The sequence below is a fragment of the Littorina saxatilis genome, linkage group LG16, assembly GCF_037325665.1.
Source record: "Littorina saxatilis isolate snail1 linkage group LG16, US_GU_Lsax_2.0, whole genome shotgun sequence".
Classification (NCBI taxonomy): domain Eukaryota; kingdom Metazoa; phylum Mollusca; class Gastropoda; order Littorinimorpha; family Littorinidae; genus Littorina; species Littorina saxatilis.
Window position 1 is genome coordinate 44,362,518 of NC_090260.1, and position 18,529 is coordinate 44,381,046.

The 18,529-nt window shown below is 39.5% G+C and overlaps 1 protein-coding gene across 1 annotated transcript; it reads right to left on the bottom strand.

The window, feature by feature from the left end:
* Positions 1 to 1,565: 1,565 nt before the first annotated feature.
* LOC138951104 (uncharacterized) lies at positions 1,566 to 17,899 on the bottom strand. Its single transcript, XM_070322761.1, has 3 exons — positions 17,702 to 17,899; positions 5,546 to 5,766; positions 1,566 to 2,086 (listed from the first exon to the last, which is right to left on the bottom strand). Exons 2-3 carry the CDS (start codon positions 5,739 to 5,741, stop codon positions 1,710 to 1,712), a joined length of 573 nt encoding a protein of 190 aa, XP_070178862.1. The 5' UTR covers positions 5,742 to 5,766; positions 17,702 to 17,899; the 3' UTR covers positions 1,566 to 1,709.
* Between the last annotated feature and the right edge of the window lie 630 nt (positions 17,900 to 18,529).

Below are 18,529 nucleotides of genomic sequence, written 5' to 3' on the forward strand. Positions count from 1 at the left end.
CCCGATCCATTCATATCAGTCTCGCCTGGATACTGTCGCCTGCCTGGTGGGTGTCAGATCTCTCAACCGTCCTACCTGAGTCTCCCAAGTGCTGCGCACCCTATAACAATCCGGAGCGGTTGTCGCAAGTGTTGGGATCGAGTCTTTGGCGAGCTTTTTCATGACCGCGAACTGAGACCATTATTTGTAATAATCACTGAGACGAGGTGTGTAACCTCTTTATTCCTCCTTTCTTCAGTTATTCAAAGAAAAGAGGAGTTTTTGTGCAAAAGTTTGATCGAATCCTATTCACTCAACCAGACAACCCGCTCAGATTAATGCGCGGTTGTATAGTTCCATGCAAATCATTCCATTATGTTAACACTTCTTGTCAGTTTCCCTGTTTTGGACTAAAATCAAGTACACAGATATGTTGTTATTCTGCTGTGGCGGTAAAGGCAGATATCGTGTGTTCTGTTCATGTTTTGGTATCGCTGTATGAAGTTCAGTTTTCTGGGCAAAATAGTGTATGAAACCACTTTATGTTCTTTAAATTGATGAGATGTGTGCATTTGGCTGCGTGTGATCTGTTCAAGAATCCTCGTGAATGTCACAGCAGGCACAGTAAGCTTTGAAGAAAAGTCCAAATGGGAGCGTTGATGGTGGTAATCCGGTGTAATCATCCGAATACGATTAATCAAATATTCAGATAAACACTGGCACACTCCCCTGCCCCATAATATAAGCTTTCACCCCCAAGCTCTGTCCCAGTCTGACGACCAATCCCTAACCAAAACTATTCAAAAGGGGGGAGAAACTCAAAACTACATCGCTTTAATTGTTTCCCCTGACAAGCTGTTTACATCTTTACACACTATACCTTCCTTTACTCGCTACCCCCCTCTCAAACACACACACACACACACACACACAAACACACACACACACACGCACACACACACACACACACACACACACACACACACACACACACACACACACACACACTCCGGTTTGGTAAGTTACCTGATAATGTAGCCTGTAGATCTAATGGGGAGACTGATCAGACAGGAGTAGCAGTACTTTCACATTTCCGATGTTCAGCGATATACATTCGTTTTCTTCGAGAGGTCGATCTCCATGCGATTCTATCGCGTTGTCACCACGAACGCAAAAAACCCACGGATATCATCAGGATCAAATGGCCTCTCTACAAAAGCCAGGTCTAAGAGCCAGAAACTCTGCATCTAAAGTCAGTCAGTATTAACCCCCTAGACACAATCTTGTCCCATAGTGATTTCTGTCGGTAAAGAACATGTGGTTCTCAACTCAGAAGACTGATTTTTTGTCTTCCAGTGTGAAATTCAGATCTCAGGTGGGCCAAAAGATTGCAGCATTTTGCTTCCTGGAAAAAACAAATTTCGGGGGGTACCCCCCTCCCCCCCCCCCCCCCCTAGCATGTTCGGGCGCTTCGCGCCCTCATTCAGGGCGCTTTGCGCCTTCAAGTTTGTGCAAAAAAAGTTTGGGTGGTCAAGTTTGTGCAAACGGGGTGGGCCCCCCCCCCCCCCCTTCCTTAAGATCCTGGATCCGCCCTTGGATGTGGCGCAGAAAATTCACGGCCGACCATAACAGACGTTATACATCTGCTGCAGAACCCCCGGATAACGAATAACGGAAATGCTAGCTTCTTATTGACTTTAAGCGTAATACATTTAGCGAGTCACCTACAATCAGACCTGACTGGCTAAATAGCCATATGGTTCACTGAAATGGTAAAACATATCACTACAGTCCAGGTGGACAATGACGTGTCTCTTTGAGCCCCACACTGTGTTCTCGTTGACCACCGTCACCGCCTCGTCTCGACCCCTACCTGCCGCTCTCTGTGTGGCACCTGACGTCATTTCATCTACTTGTCTAAAGGCCGCTGTGTCGTAGTGAGTCACTTTACGGGTGGGGACGCCGCGTGACTTAAGGCCCCGGATGAAAGGTGCTGGTGACATGTCATTATCATCCGTTATGTATGTGCCACAGTTCATTGGACCCAGCACAAAGACGTCATTGAAGGTGAGGCCGCCCTGCCCTTGAGGAGCGTTGTCATGGCAACCTGTAACATCACAAACACCCTCAACATCTCATCAACATCGACTGAAACAACAACAACATCAACGACGACGATGAAACCATCACCAGCAATAACAGCCACGACACAAACAACATTGACGACCAATGTCTTACTTCCGCACGAACACCAGCTGCAGCAACACGTGAACAGAGACTACTGTTACCGTAAACTATCTTGTAAGCACACACTATCGAGCAAACACCCACCCCTTACGTTGGGTCAAAAACTGTTTATGTTACTGTACCTTCAATCAATCAATATGAGGCTTATATCGCGCGTATTCCGTGGGTACAGTTCTAAGCGCAGGGATTTATTTTTTTATTTTTCTTATTTTTATTTTATGCAATTTATATCGCGCACATATTCAAGGCGCAGGGGTTTATTTCTGCCGTGTGAGATGGAAATTTTTACTCAATATATCACGCATTCATATCGGGCGGCAGATCGCAGCCATTTCGACTCATATCCTTCTTTTCACGGCCTATTATTCTAAGTCACACGGGTATTTTGGTGGACATTTGTATCTATGCCAATACAATTTTGCCAGGAAAGACCCTTTTGTCAATCGTGGGATCTTTAACGTGCACACCCAAATGTAGTGTACACGAAGGGACCTCGGTTTTTCGTCTCATCCGAAAGACTAGCACTTGAACCCACCACCTAGGTTAGGAAAGGGGGGAGAAAATTGCTAACGCCCTGACCCAGGGTCGAACTCGCAACCTCTCGCTTCCGAGCGCAAGTGCGTTACCACTCGGCCACCCAGTCCTTGTAAACGCCCCACCCGTACCCCTACGTTTGGACCAACGGTGTAAACACAAGTTGTTTCTTATTGTTTTTAAAATCTGCACGCAATATGCATGGACACGTTATTGAGGTGAATAATGACAGGGTGCTACGTTGCAGTCATGCCGTTGATTTCATAGTTTGTCTCTGAATAGCCATGCCAAAACTTGATGAAGATTTGGGAGGCTTGTTTGATAACTGCAGAGCTCGACCTTTGGGGATTTACAAGGATCAGAAGAACGAACTGTTGTTTGAATACGCTGTATTTGACACACACCTTATTCCCCCTGGATGACAAATGAACTGACTACATACATCACATTTTATTTTGTGATTTTTGTTCTTCTAATGCCAGAATAAAAGAGATGTTTGTGGTTAGTTTCCAGGCTCCATTCCGGTATTAAGGCACTGACACTCACGCGATCGTGAGTTTGTTTGTGTGCTTAACGCCCAGCCGACCACAAAGGTGCTGCTTTGACATTAACGTGCGCCACATACAAGACAGAAGTCGCAGCACAGACTTCATGTCTCACCCAGTCACATTATTCTGACACCGGACCAACCAGTCCTAGCACTAACCCCATAATTCCAGACGCCAGGCGGAGCAGCCACTAGATTGCCAATTTTAAAGTCTTAGGTATGACCCGGCCGGGGTTCGAACCCACGACCTCCCGATCACGGGGCGGACGCCTTACGACTAGGCCAACCGTGCCGGTTTGATCGTGAGTGTGTCAATGAGAAAGAGGGAAGACATCTTTGCCCAGAAACATACCAAATTACCATTTTTACTCCGAAGGACCAAATACCATTATTTTTTCACCAGGAACTGATACAGCACAGGGTACAGTACCAAGTAAACGTCCCACCCCTACTTTCGATCGAAATTGGTGCATGAGGGGGGTGGGCGCTTACAATGTAGTTTACAGTACATCATGTACGGGCACAATCACCGTAACATTTTAAAAACGAGTTTATATTATTCATCTTGGCAGCCTTGTGACGTTAATAAGTAACGACGTCACAGTTAGTGGGGTAAATATTAATTTCCTGTGAGTTTTTATTTCAATTATTAATATAATGACGTCATTGACATGTTGTACAACAACCTGACTTACACTTATTGCATTCTTGGTGTGTGTGTGAGAGAGAGAGAGAGAGAGAGAGAGAGAGAGAGAGAGAGAGAGAGAGAGAGAGAGAGAGAGAGAGAGGGGGAGAGGAGGAGAGACAGACAGACAGACGAAGGTGTACAGGCAGATAGACGTAGATATGTGTATATGTGTGTGTGTGTGTGTGTGTGAGAGAGAGAGAGAGAGAGAGAGAGAGAGAGAGAGAGAGAGAGAGAGAGAGAGAGAGAGAGATGAATTGAATTGAATTGAATTGAATTGAATTGAATTGTATTGAATTGTATTGAATTGAATTGAACTTTATTTAACAAGGATTAAGATTTAAGGCTACGCCTTTTCTTACAATCTGTCTTTGGGACTCATAGACACACAATGATAAAATTTAAAAAAAATAAAAAAGGAGGTCGGAAAACTTGAGCACGTGGTGATAAAGATGACGACGATGATGATGATGATGATGATGACGAAGATGATGATGATGATGATGATGATGATGATAAAGATGAGGCATGAAGAGCATACATATGTGGTTATTCATAAAATCAAATGCATACTATGCAGGTAATTATAAGTACAAGCTGGTAGAAATCGAACATGTAGCAATAGTACAACAAAAATATGTTCAGAATTTACAATGCACAGCACATCTTTGACGTAATACTAAGTGTGGTAAATCAAAAAGCGTTAAACTACTCAGACATTAAGTGGTTTTTAACACAATTTTTAAAACTTGTTAATGACTTTAAATATTTAAAGGATGATGGAAGTGAATTCCAAACTGATGTACCGATAAAGCAAGACTGCTCTTATAAAGGTCAATTCGTGGAATCGGTGGGATCAAGTTGACCGACCCATATCTGTCGGTAGCTTTATTAAATAATGATGTAATGTAAATCGGCACTTTACTGTAATACAATTTATGCATGAAAATGGCTTTGTTTAACTTGAAATGCTTTTCTAGTGGAAGAAAGTTGAGCCTTTTTAACTTCATATCTGTTAAGGCATTATCTTTTACGATGAGTTTAGCTGAGCGACGATAGAGAGATTCTACCTTTTTTCAAGTGGACATCACTGCTGCCATCCCAGAGCGTCGAAGCATAAAATTAATGTGAGGCATTACATGAGCATGGTGGAACATTTCCAGAGTCCTTCTGTCCGTAAATTGCTTTAACTTGGATAGGAGGAAAACGTTCTTGGCTACTTTCTTGCAAATATGTTGTAATTGTGCCTGCCACTTGAATTCACAATCAATAATTACCCCTAAAACGCGATGCTGTTGAACTTGTTCAATTGATTGCGTACCAATAGTAAGATTTAGTTTGAGTGGAGAAATCTGGTGTTTTTGTCTGGTTGCAATTACCATACTTTTAGTTTTTATTGGATGCACAAGCATAGCATTAGAGAGAGAGAGAGAGAGAGAGCGAGAGAAAAAAAGAGAGAGAGAGAGAGAGGACGACAGAGGGAGACAGACAGACAGATGTGTACAGACCGAGATATGTACAGACAGAAGACAGACAGACAGAGGTGAACTGACCAATTCGTAGACGATTCAACATGTCGCCCACCAGCTCACCGCACCGAGCACACCGCCATGTATAGATGCCCTCATGTCCCTGTCTGTCACCGCGGTAGTTATCACCATAGTGATCAACCGTCAGGACAGGTGCTGACACTGGCGGCTTGTTGCAGGCCGGGACCTTCCCTTCCCTCATATGGTCAGCCTGCTCCATCTCTCTCACCAGTGGTATGGAGAATCTGTCATCATACACATGTATACCTAGTGCGAGGTACATCTCTCTCTCTCTCTGATACTACCTTACATGCAACAGGGAAAAGCCCTGCACAAATTCAAGACAAATTGCAACAGAGCCTAAACGATGTTTCTGAGTGGTGTTCTGCAAATCGTATGCTTATTAAAACAAAGTCTATGATAATCAGCACTCGCCAAAAACATCAACTTTCAGAAATGACTCTGAGTCTGTCCCTAAATGAGCACTCCATTGAGCAAGTAGCTGAGCACCGTTTACTAGGACTTACTGTTGATAATAATCTCAAATGGCAGACTCACATCAATGGGATCTGCAAACAAATTGCTAAAAGCCTGTTTCTTTTGTCAAAGTTACAAAGCATTATTAATCTAGACACAAGAAAACTATTTTACAATGCCCACATAAAACCCCATATTGATTATGCTTCCATAGTATGGGACGGGTGTAGTGAAGTTCACTTGAAGAAGCTGAACTCCGGCGCTCCAGCGTAGAGCTGCTAAACTAGTTCTGCCCAGTCCATCTCTTTCTACAAAGGAAAGGATGAAAAGTATTGGGATGTTAAGCTTAAAAAAGCAGCTTGTGTATAATAAATGTTCATTTATGTATAAAGTTGTCTATAAGGACGCCCCAACGTATCTTCTACAACTCTTCAAATCATCTCCGTCACATTATTCAAACACTAGAAATAACCTTGCCTTGCAAAAACTACTTTCTCTTATTCTGGTGCGTTCCTTTGGAATTCACTACCTGTAAATATTAGGTCATGTCTGTCATTATCTTCTTTTAAAAGACATCTCCGAAAGCACCTCTCTAACGACTAAGTCGGTGTACAATTTGTGCGAGTGTGTGTGAGGGTGCGTAAAAAAAAGTATATAGTATGCTTCCACAAGCACACTAATGTTTGTTATACTTTCCCTACATGATTGTGTTTTATTTGATTTGATTTGTTTGATTTAAAAAAAAAAATCTTCATACTTGTTCTTCGTTTCATGTGTGTATTATAGTAGGGACTAGCTGTAATAAAGGACCATATGGACCTAATGCTATCATCCCTCGGTAATAAAGTTGTCGAGTTTGAGTTGGAGTTGGAGTTTGAGTTGGAGTTCTCTCTCTCTCTCTCTCTCTCTCTCTCTCTGTCTCTCTCTGTCTCTCTGTCTCTCTGTCTCTCTGTCTCTGTCTCTCTGTCTCTGTCTCTCTCTCTCTCTCTCTCTTATTGACCTTTTCAAATCAAGCCTTCTTTATTCAGGTGCGGTCCTATGGAACTCACTGCCTATTTTTCTTAAGCATAAAACAAACACAGACAGCTTCAAAAAAAATTATATGTCGCACATAATGCAACTAAACATGTGCTGAATGGTTCATCAATTCATTTAAAATGTATGTGCATGTTAAACAAAATTATAATAATATGCAGATCTAAATTAAGTTATGTTAAAAATTGACACTTGGAAATTGTACTTAAAATGCAGCATGACAATTTATTTTTTAAATTTGTATCTGTATATACAGTTATAATGTATTACGTTTGATGTGATAGTTCTTTGATTATATTGTTTTCTGTTCTTGTTGACCCTATATTCGGGCGAGGGCTGGATGTAAAAAAGCAATATTCTTGCTTATCTATTACCCTCGATAATACAGATTTTGTCTTGTCTTGTCTTGTCTTGTCTTGTCTTGTCTCTCTCTCTCTCTCTTTCTCTCTCTCTCTCTCTCTCTCTCTGTCTCTGTCTCTCTGTCTCTGTCTCTCTGTCTCTCTGTCTCTCTGTCTCTCTCTCTCTCTCTCTCTCTCTTTTCAAGTGAGGACATGAAAAGCTGATTGTCATTTTGGTTTTTTTTCTTGTGATTCTATGTGAATAAATAGGCAACACAACGTCATGACGTTTTTACACCATGTGCACATTCCATAACTTGAAAATACGTCATGTCTTGGTTTTCATAACCAACAGAACGTCATCGAAAAACGTCATACGTTGATCGCATTCTATTCAATCTTTTTGGAACAATTTTCTGACCTGAAGGATTATAGTGTGTTCCTTTTTATGGAAGTTGACATAGTCGGAGAGGAGCTTTATTTCATCTTGATCTTCATTTAATGGTCACCATGTGTGACTATAGTAAATAAAATGTATCTGCTGGCCATGAGCACACAAAACTGTTTTACATGTGATGATTTATTGTGATCAACTCCCTGACTGGGTTCCCTCTGTGGAAATAAAGAGGGACCCAAATCAACTAACCTTCGAAGTTCCTAATGTATATTTACCATTAGCACGCAAAATTATTCATAAGAGATACATTGGTGACATAAACACACGTCCTGGCTATAATGTAAATTGGTTGGACGAAGCAAACAATCCATTGAGACAAATCAGCCTTGAGGAAAATAATGACTTGTGTAATGTACCTTGTGAACTACCTTCTAAAGATCTGTACAGAACCAAGGTTCAAGTCAATTGTGTAAATGAAAAACTAATAACAATAACAATCTTCTACACTACTGGTAAAGTACTTGTTCAAGGTAACAAATGTCCCAGGTGGCGGGATGAAGAATTTAAGACACTAATTGACTGTATCAAAACAGTGTATGCTTTTTCTAGAAGTGATGAGTCAACCCTAGATGCTAAGGTGAATGAACATGTATCCAGATTAAAACTACCATCTTTTTCAATATCGGAGAAGGGAAAGATGTCGTTACATGACACCCTCTCAACACAAACTGCGTCTCCAGTTGCAGTTGAGGAGGAAAGAAATGCTGAAGAACCTGATGTTAATCCAGTAACTGATTCCTCATGCTCCTCCAACACAAAACCTTCACACATTGACACTACTAAAAGAATCTCTCGTCGTCTTCGAGCACTCAGCCCTATATCTTCTCCTCAACTTACACAATCACCATCCAGTCCTGAAGCAGCTTTCTCAGCAGACATACACTCACTCCAAAATCTGACACAATCTGAACAAATCATGAAACTCAAGAGTCACAAACCTAGTCACAAATCTCGAATTCATCAATATTCAATGAATTCCATTAGAAAGCAGATGAAATCGCTCAACAAAAAGACCCAACAATTACAGGAGCTGTACAAAGATGCCCCAAATATGCTGTTGTCATTTATTGAGAGTGCAAAACATCAAATCAAAATTGACCTGAAACATAATGAAAAAGTACAAATGGAAGAAATGAAAGAAGGAATGGAACAATTAAATAACAAGATTGCTGAATTAAAAAAAATGAACTCAGATCTAAAATCGCAAGTTGGCGATTTAAAAAAAGAACTTTCAAAGAAAAAAGATGTCCAAACTCCTGTCAATCCAGCTGAGCATTCTGCATCTACGATTTCTTCCTCAACTTCTATTGTCTCTGTTGAAGCTGACATGAATAAAGTTGAATACAGTGTGCAGCCTCGACAACACAAAGCTGAAGTACCTACTTTCAATAAGTATGCAGTGCTGACAGACATTGATGGGGACAGTGATGCTATCGTGATGAGTGACTCTTTGAACAGTCAAAGACAGGACAGTGAGTCTCAACTTATTGATAACGATGAAGTCATCAATCAAAACCCTCCCAAGCAAACTTACAAAGAAAGAAGTGTTGGTAATGAACACAAACATGAAAACAATGTGGATCTAAAAAAAACACGTGAGGTACTAGCAGAGGAAAGAGTGTTTAATGGAACTACCCATGTTATGATTGGCGACTCCAACCTCAAATCTGTGAAAACTGAACTTGTTTTTCCAAGATGTCATACGCAAAAGATTAGTGTGTCAGGAATTAACATCAACGACCTTATCCACTGGCTAATGAACATCCCACACTGCCAAAATGTGAAACACGTCGTCTTTCACATAGGATTAAACACTTGCTGGAACAGCGTTGTAACACAGGCCATATGGACAAGTTTAATCAAATTGTTGAAAAGTGTATTCCCAAAGGCAGTTATTCATGCATCTTCCATTGTGCCTCCTCGGGGAGACCATCCACTGAAGAAAACTGTGTCTGCCTCCAATGTTGCACTGAAAACTGTGTGTGAAAGTGAACAAGTTGTCTTTACAGACCACACTGAAACTTTCACCACCCAGAGTGGAGCACCACGAAAGGCTTTGTACTGGGACTCTATACACCCAAGTCCCAAAGGAATCGCGAGGCTGGCATGCAACATTAAATATGCTGGTCAGCCTCGTTTGCCCTCACTCAACCATCGCCCAGCAGTACGAACCGGTGGCAGGGTAACCTTACTTCCAACTCCAATGTCCGCCAACAGAAGCATGCCGTCAGCTCTGCAAATCCCATCGCCGCCTCTTCATATCCAGCCACCAGGATTTGCAGTGGCTGGACATCAAAAACATACCGGTTGCTCCCAAGGTGTGGGTCAGGCAATACAAAGAGAAACATCACCTGAATATGCCTGGTGGGCAAATAATCAGTCTTTACCACCTTGGTTTCCTCCCCCTATGAATTACAATCCACATCTTCACTCTACACGCTGGTTGCCATACTCATCCTTCAAAAGTCCGTATGTTAACAATCTTTCAGCCTACGCATCAATGAACATTGCGTTTGAAACTCTAGTTTGAAGTAAACATTAGTGTTATGATTCAATTTGACGCTGTCAGATCTGAATTCTCACATTAGATCTGTTAATGGTGTGTGTGTGTGTGTGTGTGTGTGTGTGTGTGTGTGTGTGTGTGTGTGTGAGAGAGAGAGAGAGAGTGTGTGTGTGTGTTTGTGTGTGTGTTTGTTTGTGTGTGGGTGTGTGTGTGTGTGTGTGTGTGTGTGTGTGTGTGTGTGTGTGTGTGTGTGTGTGTGAAAAGGAGAGAGATTGAACAATTGATATAACATTGACATTATTATTATCAATCAATCACTTCCCTCCTAGTGACAATGCTGATAGCTGAGCTATTTTTGTGTGAGAAATAATACGTACACCACTGCTTATTATCATATGGTTTGTTATCAATGTAATCAAAAGGATCTGATTACATTTTTTTTAATGCATCATTATGATTATGTGACAGTGTTGCTGCTACTTCTGAATTTATGGATCAACGAAGTGCTGACATTGCAATTATCTGTGAAATGAACGGCTAATTATCTAATTCTGCATCATTTGAAAAATAAATGATGAGTGAAACTGAACTGATGTGTAGAATAAGAGGTCTTTATTTGCACTCTTGTGTCTGAGATGGTGTATATTATTGGTCATTGAGTGTATGATAATATTGATTTGCTGACATTATTCAGTTTGATTATTATGAATTTCGAATTGTGATTATGCTCATGGCTGAGCTATCATATTTTGTGATAACAAAATACGTACACTTCCTCTGATTATCATATGGATTGTTAACAATGTAATCAAAATGAGTTGATTACATTTGTAAGTGCATCAATATGATTATATGACGGTGTTGCTGCTATTTCTGAATTTAAGGATCAACGGATTCCTGACATTTTAATTCTCTTTGAATTTAGTAGCAATTTATTTAATTCTTCATCAATTGTCAGTGAACTTATGAGTTCAACTGAATTGATGTGTTGACTAAGTGGTGTTTATCTTCACCTTGTGTATGTGGTGGTATATAGATTTGGAAATATAGTGTCTGACAATATTGGGTTGCTGACATCATTCAGTTTTATTATTACGAATTTGGAATTGTTAGTATAACATTTATAATTATTGTTATTATATACCTGTATTATATTTTTTTCAAATTGCAAGCAACTTTTCAACAGGCATGCATAGTCTGTGAAAAAGTAGTCACTTTTCATTACTTGCTTTTCGTCATTATTTGAAAAAAAAAGGAAAAGAAAAAAAGCTGTGGAATTATAAACATTACCATGACTTCAACTAAAACATCTTGGCCGAATAAGGAAGGGCTTCGCATTGGACACCTGAATATTAATCATTTATATAACAAAATGACTGATGTTTCAAATGTACTTTTTAATTCTGGAAAAAGTTTTCATATGTTTGGTTTTTCTGAATCCAGACTATCAGATAATGTGTTAGACTCTGACATCATTGTTCCAGGATATACTCTTATTCGTAATGATCCTGTTAAAACGAATGAAACAGGCATTACTGTTTACATAAGTGAATCAGTTACATATAAACGACTAGCTCATCTTGAGGTTCATGGAGTTGAATCAATATGGATTGAAGTTAAATTGAAAAGATCTCCGCCCTTACTATTAGGATTTATTTATAGAAACCCTTCTGAAAGAGTAAATTGGGCAGATAACTTTACTATTATGATGGACTCTGCAACACTGGATTCAAAAGAAATCTTGCTCTTAGGAGATTTTAATATTGATTTAATGAAGCCACATAAAAATTGGAATAATACAATTAATAGCTTTGATTTGCAACAAATGGTTCAGTTACCCACTAGGGTCATGGCTGTTTCTAAAACTCTTATTGATCATATTTATGTGTCAGAAAAACAAAATATTATTGAAACATGCGTTCCTATTTTATCCTGCAGTGATCATTATCCAGTTTGTCTTACCTGGTCAAGGAAAGGTATTAAAATCCCTAAAGCTGGACATAAAACTGTAACTTATCGTCGTTTCTCGCGTTTTAATAAAAATGATTTTCTCTCTGATTTAATTCACAGTCCTCTTTCTGAAGTCTATAGCTTTCAGAATCCTGATAAAGCTTTGGAGCATTGGTATAATATTTTTATTTCTATTTATGATAAACATGCACCATTAATTACGCACAGAGTTAGACATATTGAGAAACCAAAGTGGCTTGATCAAGAAACAGAAGATGCTGCAAACCACAGGGATTATTTGAAAGCAAAGGGTGATTTTGAAGGATATAAACGGCAAAGAAATAATGTAAGTTCCCTAAAAAGAACTAAAAAGAAAAACTATTTCACTGAACTAGTGTCATCTAAACAAGATTCAAAATCAATTTGGAAAGCCATTAATTTATTAACAAACAAGCGTTCTAATTCACACCCAACTGCCATGAAAAACATTTCTGCTGATAAACTTAATTTACATTTTTCTACAGTGGGAGAAAAAGTTATTCCTATTGATAGAACACAAGAAAATGATTTAAATACCTTAATAGATCATTGCAAATCAAAGAGAATAGAGGCAGAAATGCCGCTACAACACATGACTGTGTCTGAAGTTTACTTTGCACTTGTTCATCTCAAACAAACAGGAACCCGGGGTGTAGATAGAATAGACAGTAAAATATTGAAAATAGCTGCTCCTGTAATAACAGACACCTTGACATACATTTACAACTTATGCATTACCACTTCTTATTTTCCAACAGCATTTAAGCAAGCTAAGGTAATCCCTCTGTTTAAATCAGGTGATCCTTCTGATCCTTCTAATTACAGGCCTATTTCAATCCTGTCACCACTTTCAAAACCCTTGGAAAAACATATATATAAACATGCCTTAGCACATTTTGATAAAAACAATTTATTCCATCCAAAACAATCTGGTTTTCGCAAAAAGCACTCATGTCATACAGCTCTTATAAATCTAATTGATCAATGGCTAACCAACATAAATTCTAACAAATTTTCTGCAGCACTGTTTGTTGATTTTGCAAAGGCGTTCGATGTTATTGATCATTCTCTTCTCATTAGGAAATTGTCAATATATGGCATGCAATGCACCACCATTAATATTCTTAAATCTTTTCTTTTAAATAGAAAACAAATTACATTTACTAATGCATCATATTCAAATGAAAGTACTTTGAAATATGGGGTCCCACAGGGATCTGTTTTAGGCCCATTATTGTTCTCCATTTATGTCAATGATTTACCACTGTACATACATAATAACTGTGAGTTGTTTGCAGATGACACTACTATTCATTCTAGTCACCATTCCATAAATTATTTATCAAAAACTCTACAAGAAAGCATTGATGCACTCCTGAATTGGTCAGAGTTAAACCATATGTCTCTTAACCATACTAAAACAAAATTTATGCTAATAACCACAAGACAGAAACGACAAAATCTATTATCGAGCATTCCACCTCTTTATATTAAAAATCAAGTATTGGAAGAAGTGTCTCACCACAAAGTCCTTGGTGTAAAGATTGATAATAATTTATCATGGCATGATCACATTGATTACATCTGTAAGATTGCTTCCCAAAAAATATATCAGTTATCAAAAATAAAACATTTCTTGAATCTCCACTCGCGAAAGATTTTTTTTTACAATCACATCTTGTCAAATATTGATTATGCATCCACTGTGTGGGATTGTGCAAGTGCTAATGCTTTGAAACCTTTAGCCAGTCTTCTCAGAAGAGCAGTTAAGCTTATTATGCTAAAAAATCACACTCCTTCAGAATCTGATTATACAAATTTGCAAGTATTACCATTTCAAAAAAGGTTAATGTATAATAAAGGTGTTATAATGCATAAAGTGATGTCAGGATATGCACCGGAGACATTACGTGATAATTTTATTTTGAACTATAACAGACTAAAAATCATCACACCGACTCCACGTATTGACCTTTTCAAATCAAGCCTTCTATATTCAGGTGCGGTCCTATGGAACTCACTTCCTATTTTTCTTAAGCATAAAACAAACACAGACAGCTTCAAAAAAAATTATATGTCGCACATAATGCAACTAAACATGTGCTGAATGGTTCAACAATTCATTTAAAATGTATGTGCATGTTAAACTAAATTATAATAATATGCAGATCTAAATTAAGATATGTTAAAAATTGACATATTTATTATTGGAAATTGTACTTAAAATGCAGCATGACAATTTTTTTTTTTTTTCTTTTAATTTATATCTTTGCTTATATATATATATATAATGTATTATAAGTTTGATGTGATAGTTATTTGATTATATTGTTTTCTGTTCTTGTTGACCCTATATTAGGGCGAGGGCTGGATGTAAAAAAGCAATATTCTTGCTTATCTATTACCCTCGATAATAAAGATTTTGTCTTGTCTTGTCTTGTCTTGTCTCTCTCTCTCTCTCTTGCAGATTTGCATATAACAAAGGTGTGATGATGTATAGAATTATGTCAGGGAATGCACCAACACTCATTGCCTCAAATTTCAAAATAAATCATTTGTAGAAAATGTAACAAATTAATTACCCCAACTCCAAGAATTGACCTGTACAAGTCAAGTCTATCATATTCTGGAGCAATTATGTGGAACGCCATTCCAAATATAATTAAATTACGAATTCATGAAACATCATTCAAAGAATATTACATGCTGTTTCTTTTACAAAACTTATAAGAAATATTATCAAGCAGCTGGCAAAATATAACTGTACTCTCTGATTATATTGAAAAACATGATAAAATATAATTCATGAAGGATTTTTTAAAAATTTTTATACAAACACATATTTCCCTGTTATATATAATTTTCAAACATAGCTAAAGAATCCTAATGCATCTTAAAATGTCTTATTGGTTGCTTGACATGTTAATTATGGTAAATATGTCATTTGTAGTAATTGTACTATAGTTAAACTTATCTTTTACTTCTTCTTGTTTGTTACCCCTCAATGGGCGAGGGCCGGATGAAAACAAGCATGTACATGTATACATTGCTTATTCTGTCACCCTCGTAAAATAAATGTCAATTCAATTCAATTCTCTCCAGCTCTCTCTCTCTCTCTCTCTCTCTCTCTCTCTCTCTCTCTCTCTCTCTCTCTCTCTCTCTCTCTCTCTCTCTCTCTCTCTCTCTCTCTCTCTCTCTCTCTCTCTCTCTCTCTCTCTCTCTCTCTCTCGACTAGCTACCCAATGTGGAACAGGTGAACGAGACGGCGATGGTTATACATAGTTTGTGCCGTGAATGTTAGAGCAGGTTTGATTGCAAATAATGTATGCTGGTGTAGTACACCTGTGTTGATATTGTACCTATTCAAATTGTTGATTTATGCGCTGGAAATGTTTGTAGGTTAGAAAGAGAGAGAGAGAGAGAGAGAGAGAGAGAGAGAGAGAGAGAGAGACAGACAGACAGACAGAGAGAGAAAAAGAGAGAGAAAAAGAGAGAGAGAGAGAGTTTGTGCCGTGGAACGATAGAACATGATTGAAAGCCGATAATGTATGTTAGCACTGTAAACTTGTTTGTCGTTGCACCTATCCATATTGTTAATTCATGCGCTGGATATGTCTTTATGTTTATCTTTGTGCCGTGCTGAATGTTAGAGCAGGTTTGATTGCAAATAATGTATGCTGGTGTAGTACACCTGTGTTGATATTGTACCTATTCAAATTGTTGATTTATGCGCTGGAAATGTTTGTAGGTTAGAAAGAGAGAGAGAGAGAGAGAGAGAGAGAGAGAGAGAGAGAGAGAGAGAGAAAAAGAGAGAAAAAGAGAGAGAGAGAGAGCTTGTGCCGTGGAACGATAGAACATGATTGAAAGCCGATAATGTATGTTAGCACTGTAAACTTGTTTGTCGTTGCACCTATCCATATTGTTAATTCATGCGCTGGATATGTCTTTATGTTTAAGAGAAAGAGAGTGAGAGAGAGAGAGAGTGAGAGCGTGCGTGCGTTCGTGTGAGTATATATATATGTTAGAGAGAAAGAGATAAAACCGGGTGATTGTCCATAAATACAAACACACGGCATGTATTACTGACCCCCCCCCCCCCTCCCCTTTGAAATGAACCTTGTGTGTTTAATCAATAAAATGTCTTACGTCTTACGTCTTACGTCTCTCTCTCTCTCTCCCTCTCTCTCTTTCTTTCTCTCTCTCTCACTCTTTCTCTCTCTCTTTGTCTCTCCCCCTCTCTCTCTCCCTCTCTCTATCTCTTTCTCTCTCTCACACTCTCTCTCTCTTACTATCTCTCTCTCTCATTCTCCCCCTCTATCTCTCTCTGACATTTCTGCCAGGGAACTAGGCAGGGCAGAGCAGTGCTGACACTGCTGCCAGTGAACTAGTCAGGACAGAGCAGTGCTGACACTACTGCCAGTGAACTAGGCAGGACAGAGCAGTGCTGGGTACACTACTGCCAGTGAACTAGGCAGGACAGAGCAGTGCTGACACTACTGTCAGTGAACTAGGCAGGACAGAGCAGTGCTGACACTACTGCCAGGGAACTAGGCAGAGCAGAGCAGTGCTGACACTACTGCCAGTGAACTAGTCAGAAAAGAGCAGTGCTGACTACTGTCAGTGAACTAGGCAGGACAGAGCAGTGCTGACACTACTGTCAGTGAACTAGGCAGGACAGAGCAGTGCTGACACTTCTGCCAGTGAACTAGGCAGGACAGAGCAGTGCTGACACTACTGTCAGTGAACTAGGCAGGACAGAGCAGTGCATTAGGCAGGACAGAGCAGTGCTGACACTACTGTCAGTGAACTAGGCAGGACAGAGCAGTGCTGACACTACTGCCAGTGAACTAGGCAGGACAGAGCAGTGCTGACACTACTGCCAGTGAACTAGGCAGGACAGAGCAGTGCTGACACTACTGTCAGTGAACTAGTCAGGACAGAGCAGTGCTGACACTACTGCCAGTGAACTAGTCAGAAAAGAGCAGTGCTGACTACTGTCAGTGAACTAGGCAGGACAGAGCAGTGCTGACACTACTGTCAGTGAACTAGGCAGGACAGAGCAGTGCTGACACTTCTGCCAGTGAACTAGTCGGGACACTGAGAGTAGTACTGACATTACTGTCAGTAAACTATCAAATAACCAAAGGGAAGTAATCGCTCTTTATGCATACGACATGTGGTAATAGAGAAAGCGAGAGTTGTACGAAACCTTTTCTCCTGGCACCTACAGTACATAGCAGTGCTGACATTACTGTCAGTAAACTAGTCAGGAGCGAGCAGTGCTGAAACTTCTGCCAGTGAACTAGGCAGGACAGAGTAGTGCTGACACTACTGTCAGTATTTTAAGGACGTCACTTACACTTCAATTAACACAATCTTACCTCTGAGCAAGCCAACAGATGTAATAGTTGGTTGGTTGTTGATGTTTCTTGTTTCGATAAGCCAGGGGCTCAAGGGAGATGTTTCTTAGTCAGCGTTGACAGCATCCAAGGTTGCCCTGCTTAAACTATCTTGTTTTTCAGTCAGTGTTCACAGCATCCAAGGTTGCCTTGTTTACACTATCTTGTTTTTCAGTCAGTGTTCACAGAATCCAAGGTTGCCTTGTTTACACTATCTTGTTGTTCAGTCAGTGTTCACAGCATCCAAGGTTGCCTTGTTTATGCTATCTTGTTTTTCAGTCAGTGTTCACAGCATCCAAGGTTGCCTTGTTTACAATATCTTGTTTTTCAGTCACTGTTCACAGCATCCAAGGTTGCCTTGTTTACACTATCTTGTTTTTCAGTCAGTGTTCACAGCATCCAAGGTTGCCTTGTTTACACTATCTTGTTTTTCAGTCAGTGTTCACAGCATCCAAGGTTGCCTTGTTTACACTATCTTGTTTTTCAGTCAGCGTTCACAGCATCCAAGCTTGCCTTGTTTACAATATCTTGTTTTTCAGTCAGTGTTCACAGCATCCAAGCTTGCCTTGTTTACAATATCTTGTTTTTCAGTCAGTGTTCACAGCATTCAAGGTTGCCTTGTTTACAATACCTTGTTTTTCAGTCAGGGTTTACATTCATGCAAGGAAACGTAGCGTAGCGTGTTACTTCCTGCCCTCCGAGTGTGCGGTTTCGTACTGATTTGGCAATTTCACAACTACTTGAGCAAGTAGAAAAACACCGATCAATAACACGCAGAAAAACACCATGTCGTACCAGGAAGAAAAAACC

What these genes read in the sequence shown, in the direction of transcription:
- LOC138951104 (XM_070322761.1), bottom strand. Translation starts at nt 5,741, where the DNA reads ATGGAGCAGGCTGACCATATGAGGGAAGGGAAGGTCCCGGCCTGCAAC. An exon ending in GTTGAATCGTCTACGAATTG is followed by an intron (nt 2,087 to 5,545) that starts GTCAGTTCACCT and finishes GTGATGTTACAG; the next exon opens with GTTGCCATGACAACGCTCCT.